We start from the raw sequence: 27,602 nt of genomic DNA, 5'->3' as shown, positions 1-27,602 counted from the left end.
GACTTACATCAGTGTGACATTAAAAACTGATTAAAAAATTTTGTTAATATATTAATTTATAATTATTTTAATACTTTATAGTACATTATAAAATATTTAAAAAATAAAAAATTTCAGTTAAGTTTGTACAATTACATCTATTAGTATATCAATGTATATTAGTTCTATACGTAATATATACATTCCATAATAAGGCAACCATTTGTACTACTAGGGCTTGATAATGTAATGGAACAAAATAAAAATTTGCTAGTTGGACAAATGGCCAAATCTGAAAACAAGAAATAATACAATTTTTGTAGAATAGATATTTTTATATAGAATGTTTATTTTAATTTGCCTTAGAGCTTGAATATAAAAGTTCACCCCTGTAACTATAACAGATATTTTTTTACATGATATCTTAAAACCCCTTTTTGTTTAGATCCATAGTGATTTTATGCAAAATATTTATCTCTTACAGTTACATAGATTAATGAACATTTATATCATAATTCTAGAGCAAATTAAAAGAAACGCTCTATTGGATTTGGATAATTACCTTATAATTATTTTGCAGTATTTCATAGTATTCTTCTTTTAATTTTGTTTTAAATTCTCCTAGATTTTTACCTTGTAATGTATGAATGGTCGATAATAAGACAATAAGAAAAATAGGGGCAAAAACTATTTGATCAAAAGTTACTTTTTTTAATGCAACTGTTCCTCCTTTAGAACCAACATATTTATTTAATATTCGATACCATATTATTGTTGCAGGACCCTAAGACAATATAAAATGAATTTGAATTAAATATTATACACACACAACACATTTGTCTATTATACTAACAGTAAGAAGACAACCAATGGTAGCAAATTGGGATGTTCGTGTCCAATCAAGTTCATTATAATTTTTCTTACTAACTGCTTTTTGTGCAATGTGGTCTCCAAGAGCCATTAATGTACCTATAAATAATTAATAAAACTTTAGCTTACAGATATATAGTTTACAAGAAGAAATATTATTACTTTTATTAATTTGAAATATTAATTATACCTGCTTGAGCTGCTTGTACTGGCAGTGGATACTTTGTTAGCAGTTTTTGATAAGCTCTAATAATAGGCATCATTTTTGTATCACTAGATATTTAAAATTTATGAAAAAATAAAGCAATCAGCATAAGTTTAGGTTATACATCTAAAGTTTAGATTGTGTATTCAGTTTCAATCACTTTGTATAACTATTACAATTAATTGGTACCTATACTCATGAGGTATTTAAAATAAAAAAAATACTTAATAAAAGATTAAAATAATTTTACAAAAGATGCAAATTTATTTTTACGTGACCTCACTGAAGTTTAACAAGAAAAGTACTTTAGTAAATGTATATGGTAGGCCCGTCTGCGGCGGTTATCCGTAGTGATCGCAACCGACGCAACCACATGCTGCGGGGCCTGCGGGCTGCCTGCCTACCAGCAACTCCAGCGTCTCCAGCGTCTCCAGCAAGTGGTGCCTGGTGGTAATGGACTAGTGGTCAGTGGACACTGGAGTTCACACTGGCTGGACAGCAGTGGACAGTGGTGCCCGACCCCGACGTCGACCACGCCGACGCCCGTGCCGGCCCGTGCCCACAGGCCGCAGTCAGTGAATCGCAGCCTGATTTCCCTGACTCTGACTCTGCCTGACTGTGCCTGACTGCCAAAGTTGGTGCTTTTCAGCCGAAAACCCAAAAAGCCGAATGAATGAGAATGCATACATATTACACGATTTACACATACCTTGCATACCACATCAGACGCAACACACATCTAACTGATACCAACTGATACGTGATTGTGTTTTAGCTGCAAAAACGCTAATTCTGCACTAGACTGGAGTCACCGGATTAGATAGAACCATGCCAACGATGACCGTCACAAAATACTCCAAATAAAGATACAAAGAGATACATTTATACATGCATATTTCTTTCTCATTTTTTCTTCTTAACTTTAAAAAAAAAACTTTTGCATTGAATCTTTCAAAATCACTTATTATTTGTATTTAGATGTCTTTTGAAAAACTTTGATAGGTGTGTTTAAAATTATTTTAATAAACAAATATTCTTTTACAAATATGCTTAGAGATTTTTTAAGTGGTAGACTGTAAATAAAGGATATTAATAAATATATCTTACAAAACTAGGCTGGTATTTTGTCTTCTTCTATTCTGTTGTACCAAGAGAACATTACCCATGCCATAACATTGACAATATGTATTGTCTGATTGGATTTAATTTTCTAAACGTTTTTATTAAAATTTTATCAGTGTGGCTACAATTAACTTTTATGTTTGAGATTTTGGATTAGAAGTTTAGTAATTTGTTAAATGAGTGGGAGAAGTAAGCGATATTTCACGAGTATGTACTGTACAAATATTTTATGTAAATGATATCCTACAATGTTCTCGTTGATCAAATTAAATTACCATTACCATTAGTTAATTTTCTACTTTTCTTTTCTTAAGAGATGGCCTATCAAAAACTTGTTTCATACCAGCAGCTTGATTATTATGAAATTTAAGATTTTGCGCTGTTTCTGATATCCATGGAGAATCAAATTGCGTTGTGTCTTGATCTACCAAATGCGTATATTTGGTACGTCCACTGCGGCCGAAGTTCTTTACTTGCATAACTTTTGGTAAAATAGTTTTGTCAAAATGATCTTCCAGAGTCGCACCAGAAAAATCTCGTTTAAATATATTATCATCTCTATCCAGATAAAATGCACCGCGGTGATAATATTTCTGTAGAAATTTGTATTTTCCTTTAGCTGCCTTATTTGTGATAACTTTTGGATTTAATCGTCCCTCTTGCCGTCTCTCCTCCTCCGTCATATTTCGTAAACGTTCAATTTCAAGACGTTCTTTCTCCATCCTAAAAAAAAACAGGAACAATTTAATCGTTAAAAGTATAAATAGTAGAAATAAATTAAATTTTAACACTGACTGTTCTCTTTCTTCACGGTCTCTTTTTATCCTTTTTAATTCTCTCAATTTCCATGCTTCATACTCTACTTCATCATTTTCATCATCAGTACAAACGTCGTCAATTTTTCCCTCACGCTCACCGTTATTACCACCCATTTTTGTTTCTTTTCTTATAGCTTCTTCAACCATCTATAACAATCGTTTTAAATTAAATTTTTTATCACAATTAAATAAAATTAATTCTTTTGGCTGCTATTTTTTAACTTAAAAAATTAAAACAAGGTTTTAAAACTTTAAAATTTTACACAATGAGACTACTTATTTAAAATTTTTACCAAAATGTTCTAATATTCTAAATTTCTAAAAATATGATAGAATATATATGTACTAAATGGTTATATATAAACGATTGTGAAAGTTATTATAATTATTTAACTATGTAGTGACCGAAGAGGTTTAGATTTATTCTACTGAAAAAACTGAAAATACAAAATACATACACGCAGCGTTTGTCTTTTTCTTTCATCTGCCATCTTTTTAGCTTCTATTTCTGCTTGTTTCTGTTTTAGTGCTTCCTTTTCCTTTTCCATAACAGTGATTCTATCCTTCTTGCGAACAAAAACAGGTTTCAGCCTAGGCCCTGTCTCTTCTTCTGAATCAGTGTATTCTTCATACTCTGAACTTTCCTCAGAGCTGTCTAATGATTTGTCTTCTTCTTCTCCATGTAATAACTCCTCTTCAGCTTCTTTCTTTAACAGAACCCTTTTCTTCAATGCTTCGCGACGTCTTTCAATTTCAGTATCTGATAGTTCTTCGTCCTCTGAAGAATCAGAACTTTCCAACTTTATTCTTTGTCTTGCTCTTTCTGGCTCAGTCTCTATTTCTGATTCATAAATATGTCTTTGTCTTTCTGCATAACCATCTGTATTAGGTTCTCTTTGTCTTTCCAATCTGGTTAGTCTTCTTAAACGTGGATCATCCTCATCTCTTATTCGAATTTGTGTCTGATCTGGAATATTAGCTGAACTATCATTTTCTTCATAACTCTTATGAGCACGCCTTTCTAAGAAATCTTCATCTTCAGATTCTTCATCAGAACTTGCAGCTGGTGCATAATCAGGCCGTTTACCAGAGACATAACGATGTACCTTTACCTTTTTCATAGATAATTCACCTACGAATGAACAATGGATATAAAACTGTTAAGCAATACATCTTGTTTTTATTTTAGGTTGTTTTAACTGGTTACTAACCCTTGTCATTTTTTACTGGAACAGCCCCAGCTGTACTTTGAATACCCATTGGGGCTGGTGCTAAGGAATTATTAGTCACAAAGTAGTCCATCATCATTTTGACAATTGTTTATCTTTTTCTTCTTGTATCCTTCAAAAGGATATCACCTACAACAGAACAGATAATATCTTAATAATAAATTGTTTATCTTGAGCCATGAAGAGCATGAACTATGAAGCTAGTGGGGACTGAGGGGAGCAGAGGGGAGTCCGGACTCCGGAGTAGGTAGAAGCAGGTAGAACCGTAGAAGTAGAACTTCACCAGAATTCAGCACAATCAGCATAGATATTAAAATTATTAGAAAGGATTAACGGGTCGGGAATCCGTATACCGACATTACAGGGCGAAAACTATTTCGCATGCAGCGTCGTCATTTGTTGACGGATTGTAAAGTTATTAAAGGTTTTTGGAAATGCCAGAAGCTTATCTACTAAGTTACGTTAAGACAATTAACAAAAAATGAAAAAAAATTTTTGTTTAAATAAATAAATTAACATTATTGAGAAATAACAATTAAATCGCAAAATCCCCCAACGTACTTTACTAGATAATGTTCATATGTTTCCAAAAAGTCCACATAAATGCAAATCCGTCAAGAAATGACGATGCTGCATGCGAAATAAATAATGGAAGAATTTCGTGTTAGCGACTTCCCGAACACGAAATTCTTCCATTATTTATTTCGCATGCAGCATCGTCATTTCTTGACGGATTTGCATTTATGTGGACTTTTTGGAAACATATGAACATTATCTAGTAAAGTACGTTGGTGGATTTTGCGATTTAATTGTTATTTCTCAATAATGTTAATTTATTTATTTAAACAAAAATTTTTTTTCATTTTTTGTTAATTGTCTTAACGTAACTTAGTAGATAAGCTTCTGGCATTTCCAAAAACCTGTAATAATTTTACAATCCGTCAACAAATAACGAAGCTGCATGCGAAATAGTTTTTGCTCTGTAATGTCGGTATACGGATTCCCGTTAAGGATAACAAAAATTTTGTCCAATATAAGACAAAATGATATTCGCAGACTGACAGTGAATTCTAGAACATAGCTTAACGGGATCCCTCACACCTGCTTTACCGACAGTACAAGCCAATAAACAATTAATTTAATAAAATTCAAACGCGAAGCAAATTGAACAAACGGGCGTCTTTACGACAAGTGCCAGTCGTAATGTATCAAACAAGCTTAAAAACACTCAAATCGGATGAGAAATGCTCTGTACCATTATCCCGCGTTCTTGAAGAAATAATTGTTTATTGTCTTGTAGTGTCGGTAAAGCAAGCGTGAGGGTTCCCGTTAAGCAAAACATTAATTAAGCTAGTTTGCCAGCTGTCACCAGAGCTGCTGGCTACTGTGGCCAGCGTAGTTTAACAACGTAAAACGCGAAACTATTTCTGGACAGTTTTTTTAATACATTTTCTCCAATTCTCTCTTCTCCTCTCGTTTCTGACACCAAATATCACGTATTTTCTGTGCTGTATATTAGTGTATATGCTATTGAAGAGCTTATTTGTTTTATGTATAGCATATATGTATAATAATTATATATCTTATACACGCTTGATTTCAATAAATTGAAAGGTTTATAATATTTTTTTTATTTACTAATATTTTTATATAGAACAATACTCCTTTCCTATCTCAAAATATTGAAAAGAAGATCAAACTTAAGCCTACGGCACACTATGCTGGATTTCGTGCTAGAATGCTTGCTAGATTTGTGAGGACCAATGAGATTATTATATTTAATTCACAACTGAATCATCATTGGTCTTCACAATTCTAGCAAGCATTCTAGCACGAAATCCAGCATAGTGTGCCGTAGGCTTTATATGTAGAATGAATTTATTTTTTTTCAGACAATTGAGCCTATACCAACAGCAGTTCCTCAATAATAATAAGTCAGCTCAGAGATGGAAGCACTCGTTACATTCGGACTCGGTGCTACACTACTGTACCATTGTATACTTAAGTGTGTGTGTGTGTGTGTGTATGTATACATATGTGTTCTAAATATTTTTAATAATACCCGTCTATATTATGTTAGGGAAAAAACTTGATGTAAAACAGTGTTGAGCAGTACATACATATATTGATATATATGCATAAGAATAGTTAATATTATTTAGATTTTCAGTGTATCATCCAACTTGCCAGCTTACCCAGTCTGTTGTATTGACTTATTTCTCAATGATATATATGATTAAAGATTAGTAATGATTTCTTCAAGCTGGTTTACAATTTAGAAATCTTATTTTCTCTCTCTCTCTCTCTCTCTCTAATATACATACAAGTTTATAGAAGGTAACATCTCATGTTTATGAACTATATCTATGCATAATTATAATAAATATAGTATGCCCTTTGCATTTTCAGCATTGCCACATAAGTAAATGATAGTCATGCAAGAATAGCAGATATTTGTATACGTAATATTTTATAAACTTTATCTTGTATAAAATTTCTTTATCTCTATGTATATACTTTATACAGATTTCTTGTGAAATACTTTCTATTGTTATAATATGGGTATACATCAATGTTTAATGATGCTTAAATGGTCTTAATACCTATATTAGAAGCAGCTATCAATGCCTATTAGGGCCTGTAAGTTACAATAATTCTTTTATAACATCAATTTTTAACTATGATAGGATTTTTAACTTTTACATATAAGAAAATCTATATTTTAAAAGTATTATATAAATACTCTTGTAGCGCTCTATTGGCTTTAACAAGAGGCTCTATTAAATCAAAGTTCAAATTCTTTTCCATGAATCTGTAGTGTCCATTCCCCTTTAAAATTTATCTCTTTTGATTATTTCTAATCTTATTGACATATGACAATTTCATTATCAAGACTATTTTATTCGGTATTTTTGTTATAATTATAATTAAGACTAATTTCAGGTATCATTTTATAAATGCACTTGCTAAATATGGATAGTGCTCAAAAGCAAAGAGAGGATTCTGAGAAATCTGAATTACGGGCAGAAGAAGTCACATGTGTTACAGAAAATATTACGGAAAAACAAGATGTTCAAGGAACAAAAGATAACAAGGATAAAACTTTGGGAAAAACTAATAATTTGAAGGAAGACCATTATTGGCAAGTAAATGTTAATAATAGTGAAGGTAGTTCGATGGCGAATAACTCTTGTAAAAAGATCAAAAGCCAAGATAGTGAAGAAACTAGTGAAATGGTAATGAAATCTAATTCTGAAAAAAATGTTAATAAAGAAGCAGGACTGAATGTACAATCTGTAAAAATATCATCAGAAGAAATAAAAGAAGAACAGGAATCGACGAAACCAGTTCTAAAATATGAAATGGAAGATATGCTAAAACGATCAGTTCAGAGAGAATTTAGAATTGTTAGAAGAAAACGTAAAAGTGCCAAGTTAGTATAAATGAAAATGTACAGCTGATATTTGTATGTTTTATACTTTCAAAAAACGCGTTTTTAATTTTAGTGTATTGGAAAGAGAGGATGTATTGGAAGATAATGCTAAAAATGTTAGGAAAAGGGTAAAAAATTTGAATGATGAGTATTGTTGGAGGTGCCATAAAGAACACGTAGAAGCTCATTGTAGCGCTTGCCCCCGTTCATGGCATAGAAAATGTATGGGGGGTGTTCCACCACAGTCCTTGGAAAATTGGATTTGCGGTGAATGCGCAACAATTTTAAAAGCAGAAAATGCAGAAACAAGATCTACAGCCATGGCCCAACTCTCTGTTAATCAATTATGCATGTTACTGAAGCACGTGGTCCAAGTAATGCGTGAATATCCAGGTGTAAGTACAAGTATTGCAATATTTCTCGATCGTTAGATTAAATTATTACATTCTGTTTAGTCGGAGCCATTCTGGACAGCGGTGGAGCCTGCGGAGGCACCGAATTATAATGACTTTATTGTGAAACCGATGCATTTAAGTTTATTGGAATCAAATGTACGTGCCAAATTATACGGAAGTACAGATGCTTTTATGGCGGATGCAAAATGGATACAGCACAATTGCATAGTATTTAACACATGCAAGTATAGCTTACATAAGATATGACAGTTATCCTAAGGAAACGGTCGCTAATACTTTTTAAATTTGTAGGTGGAGGAGTGTATACCGATACTTCAAAACTGACGAATTCTGCGAAACAATTGATTAAATTAGCCCGTCAGGAAGTCTCGGAAATAGAAGCTTGTCCAGACTGTTATGCTCATGGTAGAAATTTGCCAAGACCACAGCCATCTTGGTTTGTCGAGCCTTGCCGTCGACCGCATATACTTGTTTGGGCCAAATTAAAAGGTTTTCCATTTTGGCCTGCAAAAGCAATGCCTAGGGTTAACGCTCAAGGCTTTGTTGATGTCCGATTCTTCGGTGAACATGATCGTGCATGGGTACCACCTAAAGACCTTTATTTATATTCTCAGGAACCTCCAACGCCTTTACCTCGAAAGCGTAAATTAGACATGGATGAATGCATAAAAGAAATCAATAAGCATTGCCGAATATTAGAAACGGTTTATGGTGAATTTAGATTTGCCCCTCCTAAAATTCAATATAATCCGAACGATCCAACACAAATAAAATTGATGTTACCAAAATATAATCCTAATAACGCTTTGACCAAGAAGAAATCTATATTAAGAAAAACTATATTACCTGTTAAAGCCAAACCTAAAGTTAGTTTACCCACAGAAGATGGCAATATTATAGTCGATCAAAAAGACAAAAGTCATGCAGACGTACAGAATAAGTTATCAGCCAATACATCGGGACTAAACCAAATGGTGGATAATAGTATTGACAAGGCGTCAGCTAATACGCACAACGCTATTATTTTAAATGAAAAGCCGAAAAAATCTATTAAGAATAAATCAAAAACTGATTCATCTTTGCTTGAAAATGAGAGTAATAAAGATTTGGAGGGAAGTAATATTGCGGAAGTTAGTAACAAGATTAATGACGAGCCGAATGTGAATGGAGAAGAAAATGATACAAATAGCGTAAATGACAGCTCACTACAAAAGAATAATACATTGGACAAAGGTCCTACGAAGAAAATAGTTATTTCCACCTCGGGGCAAAGTTTATTGAAAGATAAGATTTATTCTTTACAAGAAGCTTCTGCAGAACCTTCGGTTGCAATAAACAAAATTGCTTTTATAAAAACTCCTGTTTTAGAAACTTCCGATCAAGTATCTTTAAAAGTGATGTCGAAAAATGCGAAAAATATCATAAAGGTTTATAAGCCCAAGGCTAGAATCGTAGACAAATTGAATGCAGAGAAAGCCATTAAAAATAGCATTGAACGAGAGGTTTCGGATGTTTCTTCTGATACTTTTAATACTGTACAAGCTGATTTAGAGCAAGGACCTCTTTCTGAATCAACGAATGATGCGGTAGATTCTAGTCTTGGAATGCAATTAGCCACCTCAACACCTAAAGGTAAGGAGAATTTATTTGTTCGTTTATGAAAAAAATTTAAGAAACTATCGTTAAATATATCGTCTGTTTGCAGCCCAATCAGAAACTGCTAAAAATCAAATGAAAATAGGAAATCGAAAAATCAGTAAACAAAGATTTGTTTCAGTTTTATTAGATTCTAAAAGTCAGGATAAAAGTAAGGAAGAGCATAAAAAGGAAAGTAAGGCCCGGAAATCTTTACAGAACAAGCCATCTCCGATATATCAACAGTTAGTACAGGAACCTTTGCCGAGTAATAGCTCATCGAGCGCAAGTTATTCCGTTGGATCGTCTAGTATCGAAAGAGAAGCTATCCTTTCAAATAATTCCTATCAATTGGTACCTCCTGAAGCTGGGCCTCTCAGTGCCGCATTGTATCAAGGGGCCCACGAATTGGCTAAAAGTATGGCTCAATTAATGGAAGAACAGTATAAAAAAACTGCTCAGTTAAATCAAAGTTACGGCAGTAGCACAAATAATGCTTGTCACGTAACTGTGCATTTCTTGAGACTTCAGATCGAACGTATGCGGTGGCAGCATCAACAACAATTAGCAGAATTAAAACACAACACTGGTATGACAGCTTGTGTAATCGCCTATAAATGTTGAACATTGGATGAACTTTAATGCAATAAATATTTATTTTCTAGATCGTGTATTAAGAGAAATGAGGGCAAGTTTAGAAGCAGAAAGGCTTCGAGCGGTTGAGGAAACTCGAAGGGAAGCTGAAATTGAACGAAATAGAGCTATCGAAGAAACTAAGCGAAAGCAGTGGTGTGCTAAATGTGGGCAAGAGGCAATGTTTTACTGTTGCTGGAATACAGCGTACTGCGATTATCCTTGCCAGCAATCACATTGGCCAATTCACATGAGAACATGTGCTCAGCAGCCATCATTCACGACGATTGTCACTAGCTCAACTAGCGAGTCCAATCAACAGCAGCAGGTGATGCCAAAGCTGCTGGTAAATAAACAGCATGCATCTAATATTTCAATCGATTAGAATTATTTTATCGCGAGTCTCCATACAGATATCACTGGGCTCAAAATCCTATTTACGAATGAATTTTCTATGATTATCAATTTTGGAGCACGTATATTACACAATTAATAACTACACAAATTTTTATCGCATATCAATAGTTCAACCATCTAATTTTATTTTTGTATCGTATTAAATTTTATAGAAATTAGTTATGATTTATTTTTTTTTGCAGGGGGACAGTGATAAAGTAAATAATCCAACCAATAAAGTTATAATGTTATCGCAAAGTGGTAAATTAACGTCTACGCCTAATTTGTTGCATCCATTAGAAATGAAGAAAATTAAACCTCTACATAAATAAATTATAATTTATGAATTGTTTTTCAGTTTGTACCAGACAAGTTGTTTGCAAGCGACTTATGTGTTAATATATGTATAAAAAAGAAGTAAACAATCAATATGATTTTTTCACATCGTGAAAAATAGTTAAAAACTTTCAATTTTCTCATAAAGTAGATTCTACCATCACATTATTATTACTATTATTATTTAATTTACGTCACATCAAGCAATTTCGCTGGTACACGATTTATTTTGTACAGAATTCTCCAGTTTACATGTTATTTTCAATTTTTCATCAAACTTGTATTTAAGTTCATGTAATCATTGTTAGCTGTAAAAATATATAGTAACCATATATAAATTTCATATTTGTCCCAATCAGTATTTTATTCTTAGATGGGTTAAATCAACTATATTATTATTAACAATACTAACGAGTCTCGGATATAAGAGAAATATTTGTAAATACTTTCATAGAAAAATTAACACATCTACAGTCCTTAAAGGCAATAATAAACTGCACACTAATTGAATTGTTATTCTTTCAAAGTTATTGGTATTAAGGATAATAAAGATACTTTTAAGTTTTTTGTATGCATACAACTTTATTTTGGTGACAAAATTACATGCTTATTTAGCCTTCTTGCTCTTAATCTTTCTCATATAGAATTCTAACTCCTTTCCTTCCAAGATATAACCATCGGACCTCCCGCACTGACCTGGTCTACTAGCAATGCATGCTGAAATTATTGAAATTTAATCACTAAAATATTCTTTGTGAAAAATAATATTATAATGAACAGTTTGTATATTAAATTTTTTGGTACCTAGAACACGTCCTGTAGCAAACTGCTCTTCAAGTGCAGGTTCAACTTTTGCAAATCTTTGTCTTGCCTTGTATTTAGCCTCAGTTTTTTTAGATCGTTTTTTATTTAATACTTCTTCCTCAGCTTCAGTCTACAATAAAATTTTATATTGCATTCTGTCTTTCATGTTTGAGCTTTAACAAAATTAATAAGAATTTTACATTACTGTACTCACAAGTTTAGCGCCGCGTTTACGCCCTAAGGGAAGAACGTAATGGCTTTCATACCATTGTCTGAAAGGTGTCGCGTCTATGGTAACAATAGCATTTTTCACTAGTGTTTTGGTGCGCACCAATTCATTGTTTGATGCATTATAAACAACATCAATGATACGAGTTCTCCTTGTGGTAGTTTCTGAACCCCAAGAGAAATTGCCAGTATCCAATCTTAGTGCTCTGTATTTCTTGTTGCCTCCTCTAGTACGTACCTAATTTATAAAGTCTTAAAATTAACTCCTTATAAATTTTCATTGACTCTTTTTAGTTTATTTTTTTAAATATCAGTTCGCTGTGAGATATAAGGTCAGCATGGCACTCAGTGTAGGTAAGGAAATCATCATAATAAAATGAATAAATTGTATAGCATTATGACATGGCTAGTGGATGCTTACAGTATGAATACGTTGAGGTCCAAGTTTGGTATTTGCAGCAGGACGTCCTAATTCGAACTTCCTCTTCTTACGAAGAGGCTTCCTCTTACCGCCCGTTGCTCTCCTTTTATGCCAATGATCTCTGGAGATACCTGAAAAAGAGATGCATTAGCATTAATGAATCTAACTTAAATAATTCATTGGATCTTTTATTTTCACGCGTATAAAACACGAGTGTAAGAATTGTACGATTATAAATTTATTAAGTCACTATTACTAATTAATTTGGAACTCGTTAAAAATATAAACATAAAAATCAAGTGCTGACAGGGAGAAGTGGCAAGTGGGTATTACCATTTTAGGGGATTTTCAATATATAGAAAATTAATATGTGACAAATCGTGTAAAATAAAACTTTCAATTTTTAACCACTATTATACTTTTTTGAAATATTCATTAAACTTACAGATGCAGATGGATAAAATCAAGCATTTGCAGAAATAGCTTACTTACCCATGGTGTCTAGATACAAAAGAAGCTTGAACGTACAGAATTATTGGTTGGTGACTCGTTTCCGCTTGTCCACGTTTGGTAGCGACATCTTTTATTAAAATTCCAAATAGTTTAGAATATAGGCCAGAGTGCCCAGAGTGGTCCAGAGACCTGCAGGGGCCGTACTCATAGACTCGAACTCGAGTCGAGTTTTTATACTATAGTTTACGTTACATATACTATATATTTTTGCCTGAGTCGAGTTCGAGTCGAGCTCGAGTCACGTCTCTGAGTACCAGTGCAGCGGCCAGGAGTCCCAGGGGCCGTGCCGTACTCAATACCATACTCACCTCAGAGGCCGGTATTCATAGTCGTTACTTATATTTAAGACCGACTTACGCATAGGTTATCTTTTTCTATTACTGTTAGGTGAAAAAGGGCAATCGATACTTTAAGTCAGACTTAAATATAAGTAACGACTTATGAATACTGGCCTTAAATACCGGCCAGAGACGTGACTCGAGCTCGACTCGAACTCGACTCAGGCAAAAATATATAGTATATGTGACGTAAACTATAGTATAAAAACTCGACTCGAGTTCACTGTTCAAAACAGTTTCTGCTTCCCTATACTATCTTATAGCAAAAATGCTTCTCGCAAAATTGATTCATGTCTATCTCAACTCCTCTATGGTGCTTTCCAGTTAACTGAAAATCGACACAGTCAGACACAATCGGATACAAATGTACATTTTGGGTGACATGCAATGTACCATTTGTGTCCGATTATGTCTGACTGTGTCGATTTTCAAGCTAACAGGAAAGCAGCCTATGTATACTATCTTATAACAAAAATTTAAAGACAACAGCAGACGAAACGCGACATCGACAAATATGAAGATGACGTTTTGGACTTAGTAAAAGCATTATCCAAAAAGCATATTATTTATGTTGGAAACGTAGGGATGTCGAAAAATGGAATGGAAAATAATGCAAATTTGGTGCATATATATAATATTATTTATCAAGTATAAAAAGGAAGAGATCGGATGTAATTTTCAGCCTATAAAGAGAAAAGGCATCAGATAAGTATCGGGAGCAGTAAATCAAAAGAAAGATTAATTTAACAAAGCAAAATATTCTTTAATCTTTCTTTTGATTTACTGCTCCCGATACTTATCTGATGCCTTTTCTCTTTATAGGCTGAAAATTACATCCGATCTCTTCCTTTTTATACTTGATAAATAATATTATATATATGCACCATATTTGCATTATTTTCCATTCCATTTTTCAACATCCCTACGTTTCCAACATAAATAATATGCTTTTTGGATAATACTTTTACTTGCTTTTACTACGTCCAAAACGTCATCTTCATATTTGTCGATGTCGCGTTTCGTTTGCTGTTGTCTTTAAATTTTTGCTATAAGATAGTATGTTCGAGTCACGTCCGGCCCATGGTGCCCCGCGACCCAACCCTGAACTGAAACTGAAGACTGAAGCAGTCCCGGTCCCCGGACCGTTCACCACGACACACCTTCGATTTCCAATAATATTTATTGATGAGTCTTTTACGGGTAATAACGAATTAGAAAAAAATAACTTTTTTGAACGATTTGAAAATCCCAGATAAATTTAAAAATCCTCCCGGACGTTCCCGTAAGGTTAATAAAAGGGGTCAGTATCCGGGGAAAAGAGGACAGGTAGCAACCCTAATTATGATGGCTAAGAGAAGTTTGAACCGGCGTTCTTCGCGACTTAGCCGAATTAGCGGATTCTCTACTGGTATCCTTAATCCAAATAGTGACGTTATCAGTAATGGTAATTTTTTTCCTTATTTTATTGTTATTAAACAAATGTCCACAATAATTGAATTAATGACCTGCTAAATGATAATATACATATATTATAAAATATTTCAGAAAATCCTTTATGGTGGAAAAATCTAGAAAATGAAACCAATATACAATCGTTTAATACCAGCAGCATTTACAATGAAACTAGTCAATTACTAAATTCTAATTCTGAATTAGTTAAGTCTACATTAAATCCACCAAGTAACAAACGCAAATGGTGGGAATTATTAGAAAATTCAAATTCTGCTGCTCAGCTTCAGGCAAAAAATAAAACTAGTGATAGGATAATGGGTAATGCTTCTGACATTTAACAAGATTTTGCTTTAATGATAAAACTCAAATACATATATATTATTTTAAAAAATACAATAATTGTTTAAATAGGTACTCTTAATGTAATGGAAGGAGACTCAACGGATTCTGAAGATTTAAATATTGTAAAAAAGGGAAAAGCTCTTTTGCGTACCAGATCTAAACGAAAGAATAGAAGAAATACTTTTTTCAAAGCTCTAAATAGTTCTGATACATCAGAATCATCTAAAAGTAGCACAAAAAAGGTAGAGAAACAGGTGAAAATGAGTAGCACAGATACTCCAATTTCATTGAAAAGAAAATCCAAACAAATAATACAAGAAGGAGTAGATTTAAGCAGTGATGATACGAATCTAATCTTAAAACCGAGACATGTGTTATCACATAAAAATCAAAAAAAGAAAAGGAATACTTTATTTACTGATGCACTTGATCAGGAAGATAACACTGATATAGACACTATTAGAAAACTTGCTAATTCTTTTAAAAATAAAAATTTATCTGAAAATATTAGTGAAGGTAATGCTTCTAAACATAACCTAGAGAAAACAAATATTGAAACTAGACAAGATACAAGGACTCATAGTATGAAATTATTTCTGAAAAATGATAAAGTTAATAACCTTGGTAGTACCTCAAAGTTGAAAAATGCTAGTTTTCATAATTCAAAATTATCTCAGGAAAATGATGAAGATACTAGCTCCAGCAATACCTCGGAGCTCAAAAATGCTGATTCTCATAATTCAAAAGTATCTCAGGAATATGATAAAGATACTGGCTCCAGCAGTACCTCGGAGCTAAAAAATGCCGATTCTCATAATTCAAAAGTATCACAGGAAAATTATGAAGATACTAGCTCCAGCAGTACCTCAGAGCTAAAAAATGCCGATTCTCATAATTCAAAAGTATCTCAGAAAAATGATAAAGATACTAGCTCCAGTAGTACCTCGGAGCTAAAAAATCCCGATTCTCATAATTCAAAAGTGTCTCAGGAAAATGATAAAGATACTAGCTCCATCAGTACCTCGGAGCTAAAAAATGCTGATTCTCATAATTCAGAGTTTGTTAAAAAAAGTCATAAAGATAGCAGATCCAACAGTACCTCTAAGTTAAAAAGTGTTAGTTCACATAATTGGAAATTGTCTGAAGCAAATGATAAAGATACTAGCTCTGACAGTATCTCAGAGTTAATAAATACAGATTCTGATAATGAAGGATCATTTTCGCAAGCCATTGTGGGTGCTTTGGATAATGTGAAGGAATTAAAAAATGCAACAACAAATGTATCCAAAAGTATCACTACAATTCAGCAGTCCTCGCAAAACAAAAATAAAAATTCATCAGAAACGAAAAGAAATCTGTCAAGCTATTCAAAGGAGAAATCATCTTCAAAAATTTCTGCAGTAATTTCAAATACTGATTATAATAAAATTAATGGAGATGTAAAAAGTCCAAAACGAAATTTGCAAAAGCGCTTGCGCCCGAGTACGGTAGGAACAGTTTTTAATGAAAGTCATCTTAGCCCCGATAGTATTAGAAGAATTAAAAGAGTTTCATTACAAAAATCGATTACACAAAATAAAGAAGGAGCAATTAAATCAAATAACATTACTTCAGAGGAGACTCACAGCCTAGATTTAAAATTATCAGCTAGTAATTCTCGCTTTTCCAGTATGCCTTTAGTACCAGAAAATGTAGATCAACAATCTGCAAAACATTTAAATGTTAAAGACCTGAATAACATCAAAAAATTACTTAAAGAAATTACAAGGACTTCAAATTCTGCAAATGTAACTACATGGGATAATAGTCCTGCAAAATTAAATTGTTCTGCTGACAAAAGTTTACATATTTCAATGAGGCAATCTTATAAAACAAGTGAACAGAAAAGTAAGACTGTTAGTCGAAATAGATCTTTGGAGCGCTCTAAGGAAGGAGCAGAGTTAACGAACATACTAACTGATGAGATGGATACAGAAGATGAGGAAGAACCCAAGAAAAGAAATGTTGCAAAATCACCAAAACATCTACTAAAGAGTAATTCAAAACGAAAATTTTCTAATTCAGTAAATATTCAAGGGAATGATTTAAATATTGATGACTCGACATTTAACAAAACTAATCTTAATATAGATTCAAAACCGATATTTAACAGCACAAGAAGAAGTGTCTACTATAATAAAAGTTTAGCTCAAAATGATGATAATAATAAGAGTAAGTTAATGAATGAAAAAGTTGAAAGTCATGTAAATAAAACTCTGAGTGGAAGAAAAAGCAAAAATTCAAAAATAGGACAACAGAGCACCTCTTCATTATTGGAAAAACTACCACTTTTTGACAAAGAAAAGGCAACATTTACTGAAACTACTAAGAAAAGTCGTAAGATGTCGAGTACGTGCTATTCAATAAAAGAAATAGAAGAGAAAACGATGAAAGAAGATACGAAAAATTTAAATTCACAAAAATTTGATAATGGTACAACTTTAGCGAAATCTAACGATGAATTAGATACAAATCGCACTTCTTCGGACAAAGCAAATATTTCTTCAAGTACTGAATTCTCATTGAATTCAAGCTCAAAAAATAAAACTAAGAGTTTACAAAAGACTAGAAGAGAATCAATTATACAATCCGTTCAGGAAGAAGGTATAGCTGATAATTCTGAGGAAGGAGCAGGTAATACAGTTATTTCGACGAAAGATGATTGCCACTACCTTTCACTTGAGTCCAACAAAAAGCCTTTCCGTCATGTAAGAGAAAATGATAATACAGAAGTTTCAAACTATACCAATATTGGATATAGCAGAAATAAATCAGTTAGAAATATTATTGGAGAACGAATCGAATCACCCCAGCAAAGTTCAAAATCTAATAGGAATGTTAATCTCATGCCATCTTCAATTTTAGACAATACAGAAAAAAGCACAGATTTCAAAAAAATAAATTCATCTAAAGGGTCTAAAAATAAAACTTATACGAATAAAAATGATTGTCTGTCAAGAACAGCTAGATCTATATACGAAGATAAAGATTCTTCAAAATCTAAAATATCTGAAGTAGAGGGCGGGCAAATGTTTAAACCTAAGAAACTCTCCGCTAAAGCTGCAACTCGTTCAATTAGTCAGAAAATTACCAAATATTTTTCCAAGTCCTCTATCGATGGTGCAAAAGTAACAGAATTAGCAGAATCAGAATTAAATCATTTTGGTGACAAGTTTAAAGAGATTCAAGAGAAGAAAAAAGAGATTGAGGAAAAGATGGCTGTTTTTGAAAAGAATCGGGGGGAGGCTAATAAAAGGACGAGTTTAAAAGACACAAAAATAATACGTCCAAAAATAGAATTAAACAGAGCAAAGAAACCAAATAAAAATTCTACAAAGAAAGTCGATAAAGCTTATTTAGTAAATGGAAAAGTTTATAAAGCGCCGAAACTTCCGCGGCCAAAACCTTGGGTCACAGATCGTTTGTATCGTTATTTGTGGAAGTGCATGAAGACAAAATTTAAAATAGGAATAAAATTACAGTCGGAACAGGTAATTAATAAACTCTCTACACTTGTGGCAACAGTAACGGGATGTAAAAAATATGATGATTACAAGAATGACCTTGACGACATTATAAACTTGATGGCTCAGTTAGGAATTATTCATACGAAATATGATTTTTATATGTTCTGCTTTGATTTTCTGCCTTATGAATTTCGAAAAAAAGTCGTACCTATGTTATTTCCAGGGAATAAATTAAATGTTCCCTTTGATTCAAAAGAAGCATATAAAACTATACTCAAAGAATAAATTATTATTGTTTATAAATTTGTAATTAATGTTTACTGTAAATTACATATGTACAATGTTTTAATTGAATAGTCGATTACTTTGTATTAATAAATATATTTTTGTAATTTGTATAAATAAATTTATTTAAAGTGGCATTTATAACTTGCGCGCAAGATCCAAAAGTTTACTATTTTGAATAAAATTAGAAATATAATAATATAAACATAATATATAAATTACACATAACCACGCAAAAACTTTGACACTCTTGATCACATACAAAATATAGTTTTTTGTACAATTAACTTATATTTTTAATAAATTACACATACACACACACAAACATAAGCGCGTGCGCATACCCACATGTAAATATAGAATTATGCAAATCATTGTTTAATGTTTAAGTTTAAATTACTTGAAAATTGTTGATAAATATTTTTTTACGCAAAGAAAGAAATATACAACAATATTTATAATTGAGTTACAAATGTGCTATATCTACTTTGAAAAACTGTAATGTTACATTTTGTATTGACTGTTCCTTTTTTGATAGCTTTTCTGATTTTAATACTGAAACATTAAAAGTTTTAAATGTTAAAAGTATTTGAACAGATACGGCAATTAATAGCTGCCAAAGTCTTTCACTCTCTAATAGGTACAAACGTGTAATAAGGTAGAATGATTTATCGTTTTAGCTAAATTCAAATTTTAAGATGGACGTTTATGAATAATTAGAGCTAAGCTAGAGACTTTTCACATTCTTACGAGCTATGAAAGCTATTTAGAAATTTGTATTGCTATCGTCAGACGAAAGAATTAAAGATATAAACAGAAACTTGACTATGATTAAATCGTCGTAGTAACTTAACTGGACTCGTTTATAACGATAATAATTACTTGCTATATTCTGCCCTAAATACTATAATATAAATATTCTAACAATACTAAGGCACTGTTGGTTAGATGAATTATAAAGCAAAAAAGAAAGAAAGAAATGATATAATCACACTAAAAATTATTATCGCTTTCGCTGCTATTTCCATTACTTTCTTTCCTCGCAGCTATTAAATTTTCCCATTGTGCAATCAACGTACTTCGACGCCTCGGATTTGGCTGAAAAATATTAAATTGTTACAATTGACCAAATAGAAAGAATGGTCAGAATATAAATTGTCGTATTTAACTCTCGTAAGAGATCACCTTATGCTTTCTTTTATTATCTTTCTCCAGTTCATCCTCGTTCAAGGTATTGGACGAAGTGCCGCTTTTTAAGGAACTCGCTCCATCGTAAATATCAAAGTCGTTATCATTGCCGATGTCCAGAAGATTTGGCTGCGATTTAGCCAACAATTGTGATCGCATTAATCTAAAAAGATAACGTGTGTTATTAAACATTGGAATTATTATTTGAGGCAAACAGGGATTTTTAGTAAATAGAAGAATTTTTAATATTAACTGGGCGCGCAATAGCAGAGTAGAAATAAAATAAAATAAACACACACACACACATATATATAAATATGAGTTGATATATAATTGTAAATAAAAATAGAGTATATTGATGCAAGTTACCTCAGCTCGTTTTCCCTTTCTCGCATTTCATGCAACTCTTTCTGGATTTTCTCTTCAACAGGGATCCAGCCCTTTCTCATAGGTGGTTTTCTCGGCTCGTCGTCGGGTTCTAATTGCATATCAAGAGTTGTTCTATCGAAGACTTTGATACTGAGAGGATTTAATGGAATGGTAGGCGTGATCGGTGGCGTCAAACTATCGCTAGACGGGTTTGATTTATAAATTTTTCCACGCGTAGCCAAAAATCGATGCATCAGTCCCTTTTGACTAGGCGATGTGGCAAATCTCAAGGGTGTCGGAGTTGTTCGATTCGATATTACACCATTGGTCATCTTTGGAGAGTAGCTTGGTGTCAACGGGATCAGAGCTCCTGATTCTAGGATTTGTGGAGTCGACGTGGTCCGTTTCAATTTTCCTGAATTCAAAGCCTGTGGCATACGTCGTACCTGTAGTGTTAGCAAAATTTAATGATATTAATCGATATATATATATATATAACTTTCCTTTGCTTTCCTTCATTTCATCCTCTTCAGCAGATAGCCGATTTTTTTCGAGCAGTTTACACGGTTATTTTAAGTGTGACGACCCTCTATTACATATACACATATATGTACATATATACATGCACGGACCATTATACCTCAACGCGAATAGGAGAAAATGACGGTTGCTGTTGTCGCTGGTGCTTTAATGAGAAAGGGTCATTTCATTGATGCTATATACACATTCATTTCCATGCATACCAAGTAAGAAAGATGGATCGTAGAAAGTTGCTTTATTGCAAATGCCTTGGACTTAACGGCCAAATGAAAAATTGCATAAATCTTGTTCATTGGTTTGAGCGAATTGTTCTTCGAGAAAGAGTCATTACAGACTTGCGGATATTATAGATATGGAGGGAGGGAGCTATGCAGCCCTGTGCCCTGAGGGTACATGTGGTTCTTTTGACTTTATCAAACTGTACCATATGTATATGTATGTATGACATATATATGATAAGAGCTAGGTGCAGGGTGCACGCGCGCGTATCAACCGGAAACCTTCAGAAGGAGGCTTCTCGCTCGTTCACCTACCTATACATATACTCTTATTATATCTTTCTAATCTACATTTTAGAAGAACGTGTCTTTCAGCAGTCGATATCGATAGAATTCTTGGAATTGCTTTATCAGAAATAACCAAGGTCACAGATATATACACATATATATATACAGGGTGTTCTGTGTGCGTAAGACGCCCTGGAGCATGGATACAAAATGACGAGTATCTCTTTAAACTATAAGAGATATTCAATTTTTGCATATAACCTTTTTGAAAGCAAATAACAAGAGATTTCGAAAAGATCCTATGCAAAAATTGAATATCTCTTATAGTTAAAGAGATATGCGTAATTTTGTATCCATGTTTTGTGTCGTCTTATCACAAAATATCCTGTATACATATATATGTATATGTATATTCCTCCTTGGTTAAGATTCATTGGCGTGTTGGTATTTTGTTTCGACTGGCCGAGTAATGACCTTGAGATACGACGACGACGACGACGACGACAGAAGACAATGGTGTAAGGTTGAACGCACCTTGGAATCCACGGTCTCGTGCGAAGTAGTTTTGATGCTACCCACGTTCCGTAGCTCGTGCTCCCTCTCCGTCACCTCCTCTATCTCCTTCTGTATTCTGTCCGTCGCCCTTTTCAGCTGCTCCACTCTGCGCTCCGCCTGTGTGCACACCAAAAACAACAATAAATTTCCCTCGAAAATCACTAAATCACACATATCGTCGCCGTCGCCGTCGCCATCGCCATTGCCAGCCTTTCCGCTTCGTTTTGCGTCAACCGTTCAACAAGAATTTTACATATCATATTGTACATACTTACTGCGAACTTTGTTCTTCAAACTCGCGATCCTCTTCGACTGACTTTCTTTTTCCAATTATTCCTATCCTTTATAATTGTTTCTTAATATTAGATACTATATGATATATAGAAATTCCAAAACAGCATTGCAATCTCTCTCTCTCTCTCTCTCTCTCTCTCTCTCTCTCTGCGTGTGCACGCCCTGAGATACTAGATACAGAAGAATATAATGATGTAGACAATGATATTTTGGTTTTCTGTCATTACGCCAGAAGGAATCGAAGAGCTGAAGCTATACCATCAACATTTGCTTGAGATTATTCTAACAATTAAGACTCGAGTTTTCAACATTTATCAAATTGTACACATGAATCATGCAACTCGTCACGTGTCAAGTACATACGTACGTACATAATATACTATATAGTGTAGTACACAGAGCACATATATAGCAACGTATTTCGAGCTATATTTACTTTCGTCATTATATATTCTTCGACCTCTCGACCATTTACGATGCTTTTGTAAATAACGCGTACGATTTTTCAACGAGTAATGTAGTGTGTCCAGGCAAATTTTAAGAAACGAAATTTCTGAGGAGCAGTGTACATTTTTTAACGAGTTTCATTTCAATCGCGAGTATGGGAACGACGGCTCGGTTGCCCCTGCTGCTCGTCAAAAGCCACTACAAACGAGGAGAGCAGGAAAAGGTCCCTAACCTTTGGTGACTATCGCTGTGAAAAAGTACCCGCAAAATGAAAGAAATTCCAGGCTACTTTAAGTCAACCTCTATAATAACGGGAAATAAATTTCATAAAACTTTTTTTTCACTAACCTTTGCTTTCCTCAGCTACGTCATAAAATTTATAGTTGCTTGAAAAAGAAAACAAACAAAAAGAAAGGAAACAATACAAACCTATCATCTAGTTATTATATATGTACATACCCTTATGTTGTATATCGTTAAGCTCAAACGATTCTCCATTCTCAGCACTGATCGAGTCTCAATTTATAGCAGCATAGCATTTGCAAAAATATAAACACCAGCTCAGGTTATTCTTAATAAGTACCATACGAATACGCCGTGTTTTTATACAAGACACTTGTACAAATTATTTGTATTTTTATTTCAAATCTTTTCTTTCTTTTTAACAAATAAAAGAGTATGCGCCGAAGAAAAATAAGAGAGTTTGAACTTTTCAACAGCGATCTCATATTAATTATCAATCGAAATAAGTATATTTCGTGTCGTTTCATTTAATAAGAATGCTGCACGTTTTGTAAAAGTTTATTCAGGATACAGCAGCGCGCAGAGCATTTTGACCGAAGGTCAAGTTTGTTGTCACACTGATGAATGAGAGGAGATTAAACGGTATTATTGAGAGCTGCGATACGCGTTCAAGGTACAAAACATAATTACGATTCGTATTCAAAATGTACTATTAATATTTTTACAATTAGACGCATTCATCTTCCGTGGAATTCGATGGCTTCGTAACGTGAGACGTTCCAGACCTCTTTTTAGGCTTTCGGACAAAGAGGAAATTGCAGGGAGATTAATTTAATGGAAACAGCTGTTGCTAAAGGCTCGTATGTGCTAATATACATAATATATATATATATATATATATATATATATATATATATATATATATGTATGTATGTACGTACGCTTAACGTACTCGGTTAGAATTTTATTTAGAATCCGATTTTACAGGAGACTGGACAGTCACGATCCTCGAGTCTTCCAGGTGAACAGTGGGACTAAAGTAACCTATGAACAGGAATGTCGATCTTACGAATTAAACTGAGACTCTTAACTGTAATTCTTCCTTTCTAAAAAAAAAATCGGCCATGTATCTTCATACCTTCGATCCACCGACCATCACCGCATCACCCCCCACCATCATCCTTTTTCCATTTAAATTTGCGCGGATCGACCGACTACTTTCAATTCTTCAGACCGTTATCTCGTTTCGTCCCAAAAGATTTAAAAAGCTAACGTTAAATGAGTATTTGATAATCGTTCTACCTCGTTTGTACACAACTTTCTTGTCACTATAATCATACAAGTCTGATAAGGCTCTCTTCTCTTCGAAATACATTTTCCCAATCTTCGTAGTTTATAATTTATTGGTACTCTAATATGCAGATGAAACACAGTGTTATTTACTTTCTACGTTCTTATTATCAGTCTGTTCGTGTATAGTATACACTTTTAGAAGCACCTACATTTTATTCTCTATAAAGATAAAAACTTAATCAAACATTAACCTACGTAGATACTAAAATATTTTTAAAAATGATCGTAAAATTTCTTTATAGAACTCCGTTTTGGAAAAAGATGTTTAATCAACCCACTATAAAAATGCATAAGATTTGAAAAACGATTTTATTCATTTCCACAGAGACCATAATATATACAAATATAAACTATGATACTCCAATTTTGCTTCATTATGCATTAGCTAAATAGAAACTAGCTCTTAACAAGTATCTATAAGTAAAAGAGAATATCAATACTTTTTTAATTTAATGTAAAAAGTTACGAGAGGCAATAGAGAAAGTGCCAAAGCTCAAGGTAAACGTTCGAATTAATTTTGAAAATCACAGTTTATTAGTAAAATATATAAAATGAAAAATAATTTCAATTCTCTCCATAATATAATTCTCTGTATGTCGCACTTACCTCCATTTTCATCGTTGATACCTGTGCGAGCTACTCCGTGTAAGCAGGTACACACTACTCTTATCAGGCGTATTTTTCGTTCTAAAAGTGAGATCGAAAAAATCTCTTCCGAGTCTCTTATCAGATTGAGAATACAGGGTAAAAACGGTCACTGCGATTATCATGCCGCGCAATTACGTCACTTTCCGCCTATTTAGTGCTTGTATTTGCAGGTTACGATCAGAAGAGGACGAATGAAATGTTGTATGGAACAGTAAGGATCCAGCGGACAGTGAATTCCAATGTCGATCGAAGCCTTTGTGTGTGTTTATACTATATGTGTTGTTCGGCAAGTCGATATAGCAGCAGCAGCAAGTGCAATCCCGATAATACCGAGAGATCTATACCAGGCAGTTCGGTCGATATTACATGAGAGCAGCGCCACATAGCGCGCTGCTTGCTAAATCTCGCTTATTTTCAGCAATGATTAATCCAATTTTCTACTTTAATGAGGAAGGTCGAAATGTCTTATTAGAACAGCCAAGTTGAGCCAAGCTTACATACAGGAACCCGATTTTTGGGAGGTGTTCTTCTCCCCCCCCTCCCTCCCTCTATGATAACAAGTACAGATTCCGCCAACACCAACGGACGATAAAGAGTCTTAAAACCCTTAAAAAACACCTATACAGCCGGATGTGACGTCAAAACCCTATAGTTCTATCAATCAAGTATATGCATACTACTATACTGTAAACTATACACATACTATCAACTTTAATAATTTACGACCGTGGACCGGCCTGAATCTAGCTTCTCTACTTATGCAATTTATGCTTATTGCAGGTTATTGTTTATTTCTATGTAAAATTATCAATTTCTGCTAAAAGACTTGCAGCTTTATGTCTATTTTATAATATAAATATTTATTCGATTAAACGGCAAAAATGATTCGAAGTTTAAGTCAATTGTTAAGAATAACTGTAAGTTTCCAGTAATCATACAATTATCATAAAATCTTAAGCAAAATATAACCTAATTTCTTTTATAGAGTCAAAATCAACAAATGATCAATCGACAATTAACATTTGTACCTATTGTAGTGGAGCAGACTGGCAAAGGAGAACGTGCTTATGATATTTATTCCAGACTCTTAAAGGAAAGAATAATATGCCTTATGGGTCCTGTACGTATGTGAAAATGGAGATACATTTTTCGTATCATTCTTCTACAGTATTTTGTATGTACATGATTGTATACCATATAATATTATTTTTATTTCATTAGATAACGGATGATGTTTCCTCGTTAGTTGTTGCCCAGTTATTGTTTCTTCAATCTGAGAGCAGCAAGAAGCCAATTCATATGTATATAAATTCACCAGGTGGAAGTGTTACATCAGGATTAGGAATATATGACACCATGCAATATGTCTTACCTCCTATAGCAACATGGTGTGTTGGTCAAGCTTGTTCGATGGCTAGCTTATTGTTAGCTGCAGGATCACCAGGAATGAGGCATTCGTTACCTAATGCTAGAGTAATGATACATCAACCATCGGGAGGTGCAACTGGTCAAGCTACTGATATACAAATTCAAGCTGCAGAAATACTTAAACTTAAGCAGTTGATTAACAGCCTTTATGTTAAACATTCTGGTATAGAATTAGAAAAAATAGAGCAAAGCATGGAAAGGGATAAGTTTATGACACCTCAGGAAGCAAAAGAGTTTGGCTTAATTGATAAAGTACTGGAGCATCCATTGCAAGAGAAAGATGACCAACCGATTGCAAAGAGTACAGTACAAAGTTCAGCTACTTAATGTGATTATAGGATTCAATTAATTACTTTTGTTATCAAATTGTATTATAAAAAGTTTTTATTAATATTAAAAAATAATAAAAATAATAATAACATATTTAAAAACAATTGCTGTATCCTATTCAGCTGCATTTAAGCACAAGAGGACTCTGCCTACTCTTAGTTAAGTTTATATTTAGAAAGTGTTTACATAAATTTTTAATTAACGAGCTACAGACCCTATGTTCAAAGATTCTTAATTTTTTTCTTCTGAACATTGTTCACTATCTATCTTGCAAAAGTGATCACATGCTTTATCTCGTTAAATTAAATACTAAGAGTAAGCACAATCAGTATTGCCATTAAGCATCTAATTAAATGTAGAAAATATCACGTAGTATTACATTTAAAAAGACAAATGTTAACAATTAAAAATACAAATAATGGAAGACATCCATATAGCCAATTATATAAAAATAAGCTAAAAAATTCAATATACTTGGTATACATTATTTATAATATAAGAGTGAATCAATATAGTTAATGGCAATTAAGTACTTAATTAAACTAGTATGCAGTATACAATTTCCATATTTCTAATGAAGATCTATTATCACCAGAAATAATGAGCAATATACTTCTTAAAGAAGATGATTGTTTTTACAAAACTCATAAGTAGTTGATATAAAGATAGCAAAATAATTGCCTATCTTAGTTAAGTTTTATGCTCTATTAACAGATTTCAATCTCTCAATAACGTGTTAA

The 27,602-nt window shown here is 33.1% G+C and overlaps 7 protein-coding genes across 14 annotated transcripts; 3 read left to right on the top strand and 4 right to left on the bottom strand.

The window, feature by feature from the left end:
- Positions 1–38: 38 nt before the first annotated feature.
- On the bottom strand, positions 39–1,493 carry Mpv17 (Mitochondrial inner membrane protein MPV17). 2 transcript variants are annotated; one of them, XM_066745002.1, is made up of 5 exons: positions 1,360–1,493; positions 1,040–1,122; positions 833–948; positions 542–763; positions 39–271 (listed from the first exon to the last, which is right to left on the bottom strand). In XM_066745002.1, the coding sequence occupies exons 2-5, from the start codon at positions 1,110–1,112 to the stop codon at positions 149–151; spliced, it is 534 nt and encodes a 177-aa protein (XP_066601099.1). In that variant the 5' UTR covers positions 1,113–1,122; positions 1,360–1,493; the 3' UTR covers positions 39–148. The 2 variants fall into 2 exon arrangements, with proteins under 2 accessions (XP_066601099.1, XP_066601098.1); XM_066745001.1 differs by having other exon boundaries at positions 1,333–1,444.
- A 593-nt stretch (positions 1,494–2,086) lies between these two features.
- On the bottom strand, positions 2,087–4,475 carry Mfap1 (Microfibril-associated protein 1). The gene is made up of 4 exons (XM_066745000.1): positions 4,206–4,475; positions 3,453–4,126; positions 2,972–3,141; positions 2,087–2,899 (listed from the first exon to the last, which is right to left on the bottom strand). The coding sequence occupies exons 1-4, from the start codon at positions 4,300–4,302 to the stop codon at positions 2,464–2,466; spliced, it is 1,377 nt and encodes a 458-aa protein (XP_066601097.1). The 5' UTR covers positions 4,303–4,475; the 3' UTR covers positions 2,087–2,463.
- Positions 4,476–6,277: 1,802 nt separating this feature from the next.
- On the top strand, positions 6,278–11,791 carry Zmynd8 (Zinc finger MYND-type containing 8). Of its 4 annotated transcripts, XM_066745021.1 has the most exons (10): positions 6,279–6,560; positions 6,633–6,685; positions 6,750–6,863; positions 7,167–7,656; positions 7,730–8,051; positions 8,112–8,292; positions 8,364–9,704; positions 9,778–10,296; positions 10,373–10,686; positions 10,940–11,791. In XM_066745021.1, the coding sequence occupies exons 4-10, from the start codon at positions 7,181–7,183 to the stop codon at positions 11,066–11,068; spliced, it is 3,282 nt and encodes a 1,093-aa protein (XP_066601118.1). In that variant the 5' UTR covers positions 6,279–6,560; positions 6,633–6,685; positions 6,750–6,863; positions 7,167–7,180; the 3' UTR covers positions 11,069–11,791. The 4 variants fall into 4 exon arrangements, with proteins under 4 accessions (XP_066601120.1, XP_066601119.1, XP_066601118.1 ...); XM_066745023.1 differs by having other exon boundaries at positions 6,278–6,560; positions 6,633–6,863; positions 10,373–10,668; XM_066745019.1 differs by having other exon boundaries at positions 6,633–6,863.
- RpS8 (ribosomal protein S8) lies at positions 11,628–13,040 on the bottom strand. Its single transcript, XM_066745024.1, has 5 exons — positions 13,018–13,040; positions 12,526–12,656; positions 12,091–12,342; positions 11,877–12,006; positions 11,628–11,789 (listed from the first exon to the last, which is right to left on the bottom strand). Exons 1-5 carry the CDS (start codon positions 13,019–13,021, stop codon positions 11,680–11,682), a joined length of 627 nt encoding a protein of 208 aa, XP_066601121.1. The 5' UTR covers positions 13,022–13,040; the 3' UTR covers positions 11,628–11,679.
- A 1,171-nt stretch (positions 13,041–14,211) lies between these two features.
- LOC136784342 (serine-rich adhesin for platelets-like) lies at positions 14,212–18,998 on the top strand. Of its 2 annotated transcripts, XM_066744920.1 has the most exons (4): positions 14,212–14,576; positions 14,664–14,820; positions 14,922–15,146; positions 15,240–18,998. In XM_066744920.1, the coding sequence occupies exons 1-4, from the start codon at positions 14,562–14,564 to the stop codon at positions 18,959–18,961; spliced, it is 4,119 nt and encodes a 1,372-aa protein (XP_066601017.1). In that variant the 5' UTR covers positions 14,212–14,561; the 3' UTR covers positions 18,962–18,998. The 2 variants fall into 2 exon arrangements, with proteins under 2 accessions (XP_066601017.1, XP_066601018.1); XM_066744921.1 differs by having other exon boundaries at positions 14,212–14,820.
- An 81-nt stretch (positions 18,999–19,079) lies between these two features.
- On the bottom strand, positions 19,080–25,520 carry mdu (meduse). 3 transcript variants are annotated; one of them, XM_066744923.1, is made up of 5 exons: positions 25,063–25,520; positions 22,099–22,236; positions 20,519–20,964; positions 20,147–20,312; positions 19,080–20,059 (listed from the first exon to the last, which is right to left on the bottom strand). In XM_066744923.1, the coding sequence occupies exons 1-5, from the start codon at positions 25,072–25,074 to the stop codon at positions 19,955–19,957; spliced, it is 867 nt and encodes a 288-aa protein (XP_066601020.1). In that variant the 5' UTR covers positions 25,075–25,520; the 3' UTR covers positions 19,080–19,954. The 3 variants fall into 3 exon arrangements, with proteins under 3 accessions (XP_066601020.1, XP_066601021.1, XP_066601019.1); XM_066744924.1 differs by lacking the exon at positions 25,063–25,520 and adding an exon at positions 22,395–23,901; XM_066744922.1 differs by having other exon boundaries at positions 19,921–20,059; positions 22,039–22,236.
- A 139-nt stretch (positions 25,521–25,659) lies between these two features.
- ClpP (Caseinolytic protease proteolytic subunit) lies at positions 25,660–26,900 on the top strand. The gene is made up of 4 exons (XM_066744925.1): positions 25,660–25,769; positions 25,885–26,021; positions 26,090–26,224; positions 26,326–26,900. Exons 2-4 carry the CDS (start codon positions 25,986–25,988, stop codon positions 26,857–26,859), a joined length of 705 nt encoding a protein of 234 aa, XP_066601022.1. The 5' UTR covers positions 25,660–25,769; positions 25,885–25,985; the 3' UTR covers positions 26,860–26,900.
- The last annotated feature ends 702 nt before the right edge of the window (positions 26,901–27,602 follow it).

Source organism: Prorops nasuta, unplaced genomic scaffold, assembly GCF_024137725.1.
Source record: "Prorops nasuta isolate Cenicafe-Biocafe unplaced genomic scaffold, Cenicafe_Pnas_1.2 PNAS00053, whole genome shotgun sequence".
Lineage (NCBI taxonomy): Eukaryota > Metazoa > Arthropoda > Insecta > Hymenoptera > Bethylidae > Prorops > Prorops nasuta.
The sequence above is the reverse complement of the archived record's forward strand: the minus strand, read 5'-3'. Positions and strand labels throughout refer to the sequence as shown.